The sequence below is a fragment of the Drosophila nasuta genome, unplaced genomic scaffold (genome assembly GCF_023558535.2).
Source record: "Drosophila nasuta strain 15112-1781.00 unplaced genomic scaffold, ASM2355853v1 ctg14_pilon, whole genome shotgun sequence".
NCBI classification, from domain to species: Eukaryota; Metazoa; Arthropoda; class Insecta; order Diptera; family Drosophilidae; genus Drosophila; species Drosophila nasuta.
Genome location: NW_026869386.1, coordinates 1240989 through 1253274, shown reverse-complemented (window position 1 = coordinate 1253274; position 12286 = coordinate 1240989). Strand labels below are relative to the sequence as shown.

Sequence of the window (12286 nt, the reverse complement as noted above, 5' to 3'; positions counted from 1 at the left end):
CCTGTTGCAGCAATCCTAAGGGCCTATTTTGCGGCTATAGATTGCACGTATGTGTTTAGCGGTTCAACGACAGCTATTACCTCGAGGGCTTTAATAGGCGTCAACCTGAGTGCGCTTGTGATACTCAGTACCGCTTGACGCTGTGTCCTTTCCATGATGGATAGGTACGTGTTTTTTTCCGTAGCCTGCCACTACACTATAATACCATAAGTGAGGATAGGGCGAACAACAGAGATGCATAAGATTAGGAGAGAGGCCCCAAGTGCAGCTAAGCATCTTTTTCGCCACGTACATGGCTCCGGTGGCCTTCTTCACCCTTTCTAACACGTTGAGCTTCCATGACAGTTTGCTGTCCAGGACCAACACCTAGGTATTTTACTGCTTGGCTCGGCTTTAGCATAGTGCAGCCTATTTTTGGGGGGGACCACGCAGGTACCTTATACTTCTTCGTGAAGAGGATAAGGTCCGTTTTGTCCGCGTTAATGCTGAGCCCTGCTGATTCGGCCCATGCTTTAACTTCTTCTGCTTTAACTAAAATGTTTTTCATTATTAAATCAACTGAACGCCCATCATTAAGTCGAGTGTCATATTGAACTGTCCACGTCATGTATTTTTTTGCAACTTTTGCAGACGGATAGCAAACTTGATAGTTAATTCAGAAAGTTATTCTCTGAGAGCACTATCAAATCGCAGAACATGGCCAAGGTTTATCTAGGTTAAGAATTATGTCTATAAGGAGCCAGATGAATTCCTTATTGGCAAAGGCCAAACCTTATATACCAATTGGTAAAAATTTACTCTGCCAGAATCGGAATCACTGGCTGAATAATGGCATCTGCTAACGCCTGGTTATTTTACTTTAAAATAAGTCAGTTATCGAAAGTCAGCTTCCCTTTAGGGTAACTGTGTTCAAATTTATGCCGATATTTCCACTTGCTTTCATAAACCTTCGCTAATTTATCTAACTTTTTACTCAAATTGCTTTAAATGGTATTATTAACACGCAGAAGGAAGCACTCCAATCTCAAAAGTTATGTATACGTATGTATGTATTTTAGCTATATCTGTCCCTTTGTTTAAGATATCAGACGACCAGCTGTCCCTACGAGGGGAGCATATATAATATTAGGTATCTTCTTCTCAGAAGTCGCACAATATGGATGCAATTTTGGCAAAAGCCAGCAGCATCCTGGCTGGTAGCCGCGTAATGTCCAGCATTATCCTGCAGTCTTTCCTTGAAAGTTTAAGTTAATATTTCTTGAAACACTTATCTACCTTGCATGAGCTGGTAGTGCACCACATCACGACCCACTAAAGTCCTGAGAAATGAGATTTGAGCTGCGCTTTAAGAGTTTACAGTTTCAGCACTGCTCTCAATCCACAGTTCGTCACTCGTCTTTAGCAGACTGAGACTAGATACCTGCTTAGACAGCAGCTTCCTCAGTCTGGAGGTATCTTTTACGATGTCCAGGTTTGAGCAGAAAGCTCGCCATGTCCTGCCCACCATTGTTGGCCTTCCATAAGACGTCCAGCTTGGGGACGGTCACTTTCAGCCAATGCAACGTTGGGTCAATCTTGCATGTCATGATCTTGACACCATTTATCCAGTCCGCACCTTCAAAGATAGGCATTGGGCTGTCTGGGGCGTTCTTCATTCTGAGAGATGTTGCCTGGCAGTTTCAGCAACCGCTGTGCTCTGTTTTTGTCCTCTGTTCTTATCCGTTTTTGGGATGTTGGTGAAACCAGGTGCTCGCTGCGTCTTGCTCACTGGAGCCTCTTGCTTGGAACTCTCCGCAGACTGTTGACGCATTGTTGCCATGGACTACCGATGTTTTTACTGACATCCCAGCCCGAGTCAATTGTTTTTGTGGTCCATTCAGAGGCATATTGTCAATTTTTATTCCTGGGAGTCCCCCAAAGCATTTTTAGTCTGACCGCAAGACACCTCATGCCATGGACTCTGCTTCTTGTCTCCAGACCACAAGAACCCGAAAAACAAGGAACACATCCCTCAGCTATGTTCGGCAGTACGTGGAACGGCGCATAGTAGAGATATGTTACCCGATGACAATGAGGTTATGCATCTCTGAGAAGGGTTCAGTAGAGGATTTTTGAGACTCCTATTAAAATAATTGCCGCACATTTTTTTGGTTATGATCGGGTTTGTGTGTCAACAAAATTTGGTTTCGAAAGAAGAATCTATTAAGAATAAATAATTTTATATAGCAAATACCGCTGTTCCCGACTGCGGGATTCCGAAATTTACTATAAAACAAAATATTATAAATAATTATTATATCCGCTACCCATAGAATAGAAGGATACTATAACTTTAAACTGGCAGGAAATGTATGTAACAGGCAGAAGAAGGCATATCCAACCCTATAAAGTATATATATTCTTAATCAGCATAGACAGCCGAAACGAATCCATTTCCGTCAGTCTGTATGAAAACAAGCACTTACATATATCTCAGAGACTATAAGAAATAGAGCAATCATTTTTTTTACAGCATTTGTTATTTTTGAAGGCTAATAAAGATTGTTTCCAAGTGGAGTTTTTATACCCGCTGTCCGTATGAAAAGATAGAGCCCTCATTTCGACACCATTTGTTATGTTTGCACGCAGATCAAGTTTGTTTCAAATTTTTGCCACGCCCACTTCCGCCCCCGCAAATCAAAAAAATCGAATAACAAAACAATTTTAAAGCTAGAGTTGCGAATTTTGGTATATACAATAATTATAGTAGTTATGATTCCTGAAAATTTGGTTGCGATCAGATACCATTTGTGGAAGTTATTAAAGAAATACTTTTGTATGGGCAAAAACGCCTACTTTCTAGGGGTCTTAGTTTCCTTGGCTGACAATCTGATATATTGTGCCGTCTATGGTATATTTTGAATACGGTACTATATCGATATACCAAATATACCATTTGGTATAATTTTAGTATTTTTCCTATATATTTAATTTTTTTGAGAAAAATACCGCAAAATTTTTCTTTCTTTTATTCAAAATGGGTAGCGGGTATCTCACAGTCGAGTACACTCGACTGTAGCTTTCTTACTTGTTTTTACTGTTTTAGCAAATGCACTGGCAAAATAATTAGTGTTTTTGTAACCACTGTAAAAGTGGGTCGGTGGCACTCACAAGTGAAACTGAAGTAATATTCGAGTAGAAGTTTTTTCTGTGGCACTCCTGTATATACTACCTTTTCACCGAACATGTGTTCTTAAGGTATTGTTTAATTCTCTGGCCTAGCCATGGCATTCTACTGAAGATTCTATCTCAGGTTTACAATATCGGTATATGCTGAGTCAAAGACTATGCTCTTAGTTTTGCTAGTTTTTCCATCAATTCATGTGTGCATTAAGTGCTAATTTCACTATCTAATAGAATAGCTATGTATATCCCTATTTCGACAATTACGTTTGAAGTTTAAGTTCTCTTATATTCCTTTATGCATAATTCTATTTGAAATATACAACAGTATGACTATAGGTGTTCTTAGTGTGATATCATTGGGACTTCTATGTAGTGCCTACGTTGCTTCTGTCATACGTACACAGACCATTCCTTTTAACTGTTGTTGTTGGTTATATGTTTCATTCTCTTTAAATTCTCTTTTGATAAAGCTAACGATAATGGCCTTAATATGCCAATTAAGGTTTAAATCAACCAACCACCAGTTACTCGTTATTTTTAAATAAATGACTGTTAATTTGAATTTGCATCTTGTTCATATAATAACTACTACAAACACTAGAGGAGTGGAGACCCCGCTGTGGTCAATCATTTTTTGTTGGTTGAAATTGGGATAGTTCTTTGATGTTCTGTTGCTGTAGCTTGAATTCGTTTCGTAAGGTATTACTTATTCCAATATCACGATTGTTTTTTTGCTTTGCTTTTGTGAGGAGATTTATTGTAGTAGGTCAGGCGGCTTTTGGCATTTTTATTGAGTTCAAGTTTAGAATTACATTCTTCCGAATGTGTTTTTTTCGGATTTCAGATCTTTGTATTATTCGTAATAGTTTTAGATGGATATGTGTCAATCGTTTAAATATGGTTTAAAACACCACCTGAGAAGGGTGATGTATAATCCGAAGGTAACAAGACGGCTTTCACCTTACTCGCGTTTGTTGGTAGATGATGCAGTGTGCGCTGAGGAAGAACAATCCTCTAGTGCTGGCATTTACCTTTTGTCTGCTACTCAAATCGAGGCATCGCGTGTGACCTATTCACTCGCAGCCTTTTCGTAGTGTCGTTTGGCAGTGTCAGTGCTCTTGATTAGACCTCTTGCGGGCAAGTTCCAGTCCACTTGACTCTTCAACACGACTGCCAACGCTAGGGTAGGTACGTCTACTTTTTAGGCACCATTGTCCGTTTTGTTGTTCGGTGGCTAGTTCGTGGTGCAGTGACTTGAGATGATACGGCAAAGCAATTCCTAACCCTATTGGAGATTGAGCTTTGAGAAATAAGCTATAAGAAATAAAGCACAGCAAATTTTCAAATTTTTGCCACGCGTACTTCAAACCTCGCAAATCGACAAAAACACGAATAACAGCGTAATTTTGAGGCTAGAGTCTTAATTTTTGTTACTTAGTCTATATGATTCCTTAAAATTTGATTGTGAATAGATAAAAATTGTAAAAGGTTTTTTTTAAGAAATACTTTTGTAATGCAAAAAAAACGCCTACTTCGTGTCATAATTGATTTGGCTGACAATCTGGTATATTGTGCACTCTGGTATATTTTAAAAAAAGGTCTATATTGATATAATCAAAATTGCGGTTGCTATATTTTAGTTTTTCAGGTATATTGATTTCTTATATTTTTAAGAATAATACAACACTGTTTTTCTTTAATTCAAAATGAGTAACGGGTCTCTCACAGAAGATCACACTCGACTGTCGCTTCCTTAATTGTTATTTGATAAATATATTAAAAATATAAGGTATCTATTATTTAAATTTTTTAGGCCCTTATTTATAGACATTTTTAACCCTCTAAGACTACTTTCCAAAGTAATAGAAACAAGTAAGAAAGTTATAGTCGAGTGAGCTCGACTGTGAGAAACCCGCTACCCATTTTGAATAAAAGCAAAATACTTCAGTATTTTTTCAAAATAGACCAAAAATACAAATATACTAAAAATATTCAAAACTTGTTATATCGATATAGTACCACATTCAAAATATACCATAGACGGCACAATATACCAGATTGTCCTTTGGCCTAAGGCCCCTAGTAAGTAGGCTTTTTTGCCCATACAAAAGTATTTGTTTAATAACTTTTGTCTGATCGCAATCAAATTTTCAGAAATCATAAATACTACAGGTATTATTGTATACACCCAAATTCGCAGCTGTAGCTTGAAAATTGCGCTTGCTATTCGATTTTTGATTTTATTGATTTGCGGGGGCCGATGTGGGCGTGGCAAAATTTTGAAACAAACTTGATCTGCGTGCAAACAATGCTGTCGAAAAAAGATTATAGCTCTATCTCTTATAGTCTCTGAGATCTAGGTGTTCATATGGACCGACGGACAGACACACAGACGGACAGACGGACTTGGCTATATCGTCTCGGCTGTTGATGCTGATCAAGAATATATATACTTTATAGGGTCGGAGATGCCTTCTTCTACCTGTTACATACATTTCATGTCGGCAGAAAGTTATAATACCCTTCTACCCTATGGGTAGCGGGTATAAACAGGTATTCAAATAATTTTTTTTTAAGTAAATGAATGCTTCTAAGCTCAAATATGTGCTTAGAAATTACGTTGAATCTTCGGTTTACCTGTAAGGTGAGAGGAAAGGTAAGCGTGCCTTCAGGCACGCTTGGGGCTTTGAGTGAATAAAATTTTTTTCAAGTAATGAACATTTTTTTTAATTTTTTCTTATGGTATTCTACTAAACAGTTTTTATTCTCTATGCAGCATAAATGTAGATTGCATTTCGTGCATATGCATTGCGTTTGTGAAGTTTTACAGTGCTTGCAACATCTTTGAAATGGTTCAGCTGGTCAAACCGCAAGTCCGATATTGGATGTTTTGATTTTTGACCATGTTTGAGCTCATGCTGATAAGGTCGATGAGAGAGTGGAGACTCCTTTGCCCGCTCTGTCTGCAAGGATGGGGAACTTATTGTTCGTCCTGACTGAGAGGATGGAGACTGGTTTGCCCATCGCGGTGAAGATGCACTTTTGGTGTTGATTGGACGACCCGGTAAGGTTTTGTTTTTATATGTCACCAGCCCTGCGGCTAGGGTTTCGCGAAAGTCTGGGAGTGCGAGTAATTTTTCATTGCTTTCGTTCTCGTTTTGGATACGTCTGTGTAAAATATAGGCGTTGGTGGCTGCCATATAAATTAAGTGATAAAAAACTCGAGTTGCAGCATCCCGTGTTTTTGCTCTGATACGATAGCGACCCATTAGGCCGTCCATGAGATCTACGACGCCCACGTGAGCGTTATACTCATGCACAATTTGGGGACAATCAATTGATATGTGTCGCTTAGCTTTTCTGTCAAAACGAGCAGCCTTTGCAGTTCCTTCACGAGGGTTTGTCCTTTGAAATTGCTTTACACCCACATAGGTGGACAAAAAGCGAACAGATTTGCTGTCTTTCCAGAGTACATTGGTTGGTGTCGACACCATATGAGGACCCAACGTACTCAGTCGAAAATATCGAATATCATTTGGTAGCTTGCAATTGGGGATACGGTTTCCTCGCACCGTGCCGAGGCTGTAAATATCTTTCGCTCTTAGATAAACCATCAAAGGCAAAGATGTATAAAAATTATCGAAGTAAATGATGTGATTCTTAAATGTCTCAACGGTTTGTGTTAAGCGCACTACAATGTTGGCAGAAGCACCAAGATCTGGGTGACCAGGTAAGACCACATTATCACCTGCACCCCTGTAAATCTCAAAGCGGTATGCGTATCCAAATGAATCGCACAATACAAATAGTTTAATGCCCCACTTGTGCGGCTTATTTGGCATGTACTGACGCAAGTGGTGCTTCATTTTTGTGCTGCACATTTGCTCGTCAACACAAAGAAGGGCATACTTTGGCACCGAGTTCACCCTTTTCGATCCGTCCGCGCTCGTCACGTAGCGAGAAGTACTTTTTGATTGCCTCAAATCTGCTTCGGGTCATGCAGGTTTGTATAGGTCCGAGCGCATTTTGTCCCCAGTAGATCTTCAGATATGGGTAGCGATAAATAGACATGTACATCAAAATACCTATGTAGTGGTGCATCTCATCAGTGTTAATTTTGAACTTATTGTTGATATCATCCGTTAAAGCTGCGCACATGGTTTCGCCGACGATCATATTCATGATCTCCGCATTAAAGAAATAGCAAAAGATCTCTAGTGGTGTTTTGAGCTCCTTTATTTCTGCTGGCAACGAAAAATCGCCTCGAAATGCTTTTTTGTTAATATGCAACTGCATTGATTTCTCTCGCCACAGAATCTTACTCGAATCATATGTTATTGATTCAATACCTGTTTAAATAAAACTAATTATTCACTAAAATAACACATAGCAATTAAATTTGGCTTACCAGCTCCATTGAACCCACCAGAAGTTGGCGGAGATGCGCACGCCGAAAATTTAATGATTGGTAAAGGTGATCGCGGCCTTCTTGCAGTTTTCTGGGAAGTCACAGCTTTCTGTGCATTGTTTTGGACATTTTCAACATTACTCTCAATAAATGACATAGCCTCAACATCTTCTAATGCAGTATTAAGAGACTCCACTATATCAATGAAATAGAAACCATCACATAAATTGCAATCTATTGTGAAATATCAGCTGGCAACAAAAGTTGTCTTGGATCCCCATACGTGCCTCAAGGCACGTATCGCTATTTCGATGTCACAACGGATGTCTTTTATATATTTCGCACGAGACAAATTCCGTCATGAAATTACCCATATTGTAAAGTTAGTTTTTAAAGACACTTTTCTGAGTTTTTTAATGCGGAGTCCTCAAATTGCAATAGAAAATTTGAATTGATTTTTGGACTTTGAAAGTGGCGTGAAGTGGATCTTTTTGTTTGTGGAGATTGGTCGCCGTCGCGAAGAGTTTATGTTTAGAATATAATCTTTATGTGAATGCAATAGGACCTTTTGGAAGATAGGGGAATAATTACGAGAATGTGTCAATACGAGAAATGACTGTGGTAGTGGATACGTCACTATATATGTACGTACATATATACATAACATATTACATGTTACATATTAATATAACAGCTTTAGATACAACGCGTGGTACTAAAGACTGAACATAATTTAGCTTATTCAAGAAAAATATATATTATAATTTTACATTTTTACCCTTGACCCACCCCCTCTTAAATTCAATTAAAGATGGGAACGGAGTAGTATATTGATATGTTTAAGGTTTGGTTTTTATCGCAGTCGAGCAAACTTTATTCTAGTTTTACTTGTTAAGTTTAACTATTACTTTACTTTGCTTACTTTATTAATTACTATAAATTATTATTATGAAGCCACCTGAAAATCCTTAACTTTTATTTTCTCTGGGTTGTTTTCGCAGCGGCAACGAGGTTTTAACATTATGTGCGTCCGGCTTATGCAATTGACGCCTGTAACATTATGGAAGAAGCAGTGTCGACAAAGGTGGCATAAAAGGCAGGAAACGGAAGCAACGCAAAGACGAGCAATTAAACAACTGCTTCATAGTGTGGGCACAAACATATCAGAAACTGAAGATGATGATGATATTAACGATAGCGACAGCGCTCGATATAATCACAGCAAAAGGAAAATCCACTTTTTTACCTACACCCTTTTCTGAGTGGGAGCAACAAGAACCTGTTAAATATATAACCACCCTCACCCACACATTGCTCTTCTCTCTTCCTTGCTCACTGCTGATACTGCTGATCAACTTAGTGGATTCCTCTAAAGCAGCGGATGTTAATAACCTCACATTCAATATTAGCAGAACGGAACTCTTATTTCGCGTTAATCAGACAAGAAACGTTACAAATGAACCAGCTACTACTGCATCGTCGTTGATCCAAAAGAACAACAACGAATTGGAGACTGCCGACGGCGATTACACGAGTGAATATATCTTTGATCGCACCGATATTCGGATTATATTCATCATACTTTATACCCTTGTATTTTGTTGTTGCTTTTTTGGTAAGTGAAAAGATAATGTTTACTAGGATTTTCTTCTTTTTTCAGAAGGTGACATCTTCGAAGTTATATTGATGATACATATAATGATGATGAAACACGTTATTTCAGACTCTATACTAGTTAGAGCTATAATTTTTTTCTGCAAGTTCTAGATTGTTTTGGATTTTTGGCACGGTCACTTCCGTTCTTTCGAATTGAAAAACCCTATTGCAAACGTAATTCAAAAGCTAGTAGTCTGTAGTCTATTTACGGCACATACAATAATAACTGCAACATTTATGAGCAATTAAAATTACAAACATGAAAACATTTTCAATAAATTTTGAAGACTCAATAGTAAACCTTACTGAAAATAGATTGTCGACATGTATAATAGATGAAAAGTTAAACAATAGATCGCAAAATAAATTTGTAAGTTGATCGAGTGAAGGCAATACAGAGTCCAAATCTCAATCCTTTTGAAAATTTTTGGTCGATAATAAAAAAACGATAGGATTTTTACGAATATAGTCGAAAGTATGCAAGATCGAATAATAAACCTAATTAGAAAAGAAAAATAAGGGTCTAAGATTTAAAAATTACATACTTTGCTTTTACAAATGCAAATTAGCACTCTTTCAAATAACATAGTTTTTATTATTAAAGCAAAGGTTACACAGAAAAAAAAACTAAGAAGGCAAAATATTAAAAAAAAAAAAATAGATTGTGTGTTTGTTTAACACGACTACAAGGAACAATAATTTGCGGCAACTCTACTTACTGAGCTAACAGCAACAACATTCAAATTTGGGTTATAATTTTAAAAGAAAGAAACTACAAGCCTTTACTTCTTTTTTTTTTTTGTATGATCTAAATGGACTTAAATCCAGATTTGCAATCTTCTTTTTAATCTAGAATAAAACAATCTTTATTCATTTTAATCTTGAAATAAGATATTATTAATCCAATTCAGCATAAAAATCTAGATTTAACCTATTTCATTGTTGTTTTTAAAATCGAAAAAATCTTAAATCAAACTTTTTTCAATCTAGATTTCAACCTTTTGTCTTTTGGGTAATATATTGTACATATATGTATATACAAGTTTTAGTTACGATGGCAATATTATATAGTAATATATCCACCTCCATAATAATTTTTCGTATGTGACACATACTCATAATTATTCCCCTATCTTCCAAATGTTTTCCCACAAATCATATTGTAAACATAAACACTTGTCGCGACGACGACCAATTGTCACAAACAAAAAGATCCTATTACATTGGCGATCATGCCACTTTCAAAAGTCCAAAGTCAATTAAAATTTTCCACTTACAACTTGAGGACTCAGCATTAATGCACTAACACAAACACCAAACATCACACTAGCTTTAAATCGCAGTAAGAAGTTTCATGTTAAAGCTCAGCATATTGTGAAGTTAGTTTTTAAGGACACTTTCCTCGCCTAACACGTGTAGCCCGCGAACTTATAAATAACAATAAAGTAGTCTACCAAGTAAATAAAAATAAATCGCTTGTTGTTCTATTTTTTTTTACTGTTCGTGAACCGCGAACATTTAATTGGCGCAGTCGGTAGGATACGTCGTAATAGTAATTGAATCAACAAGCAGTCGTAAACCGCTAAAAGGACTCTAACATTGTCCTGGGTAAACGCGCATAAGTTGTGAACTATATAAAACGTATCCGCAAAAAACAACAACCAAAAACGCAAAAAACTGTTAAACAAAAAAACATTGTGAACCCGTTATAATAAAACTCAAACAACCCGAACCACGTGTGTGTGAATCAACAACAACACCAACAATGGCAAATGAACTTTCGGAATCACACCTAAACCAGTGCTTAAATCGAATTAAACATGTGCCAGCGTTTGACAATGGTGCAGAAAATTTGTCAGCCTTTATAAAGAGGATAGACTTTATCCTATCTTTATACACAACAAACGATGTACGTCAAAGTAGCGTAATCTTTGGAGCCATCGAACGACAGTTAGATGGAGAAGCATTGCGAACAGCCCAAGTAACGCAATCCAACAATTGGACATCACTAAGATCATCACTTATCGAGGAATTCAAAACACAGATGCCCTATGAAGAACTATTGCGAAGACTCTACAACACCAACTGGAACGGAAGTCTACGTAAGTTTGTCGAAGAACTCGAACGCAAATCTTACATAATCAGTAATAAGTTAGCATTAGATAATGATGCCAGTACTATAATATTATACAAAAATGCATTAAAAATAACTACCAAGAATGTAATAACTAGGAAACTGCCTGACAGAATATACATGACCTTAGCAAGGCATAATATCACTACAATAAGCAAGTTAAAAGCTATTGCTCATGCAGAAGGGATTTATGAATCTTATGAAATTCAGAATCACCCTAAAAGCGAAAACAATAACCGCAGAAATCAAAATAGATCTTATGCAAACTATTCAAATAATTTTCATTCAGATGATACGTCCAATTCTAAAACACAAAACAACCATTCAAACCAAAACCAAAATAATCAGAACCTTCACCCAGAGTTTAATAAAAAATTAAAAGAAGCTCAAAACCAAAACCCTTATAATTATTTGAGGGACACCTCAACTAGCCGTGGGATTAACCCACCAGTGAAAAGACAAAGGGAAAGCCAAAGTGGCCAGTTCAAGATGGAACAAGGTGAACATTTTCATCAAAGTGCCTCAGAACAAAGTGCAGAGTAAACACACCATACATAAAAATTAAAATGAATGAAGTAAACCTAAAATGTATCATTGATACAGGTTCTTCAATAAATCTTATAAAACAAAATATTTTCAGTTTTCCAACTTATAAAAACCCGATCAATGTTCAAACAATTAATGGCATTACTGAATTATCAGAAAATATACTTTTTGGTCCAAGTAGTCTTTGCCCTATAAAACAAAAATTTTACATTCAAAAATTCTCTGAAAACTATGATATGTTATTAGGAAGGGAGTACTTAAAAGCCAGTAACTCTCAAATTGATTATGAAAATGGAACAGTTACATTAGGAAACTATTAATTCACATTTAAAACAGTGAAAAAATTCTGAAGAAACTTATACAGAAAACTATGAAAA

General features: G+C 36.8%; 1 protein-coding gene across 8 annotated transcripts in view; it reads left to right on the top strand.

Annotated features, from left to right (window-relative positions):
- Window positions 1-12286, top strand: part of LOC132797566 (trissin receptor) — a 67094-nt gene that overhangs the window by 20908 nt on the left and 33900 nt on the right. For 5 of the 8 annotated variants that reach the window (XM_060809322.1, XM_060809323.1, XM_060809325.1 and 2 more), the window contains one exon: window positions 8575-9188. In XM_060809322.1, the coding sequence (XP_060665305.1) occupies window positions 8750-9188 (439 nt within the window). In that variant the 5' untranslated portion in view covers window positions 8575-8749. Of the gene's footprint in view, window positions 1-6126; window positions 6230-8574; window positions 9189-10300; window positions 11332-12286 lie in introns of those variants that run through there. The other 3 variants (XM_060809324.1, XM_060809329.1, XM_060809326.1) reach the window with 3 other exon arrangements.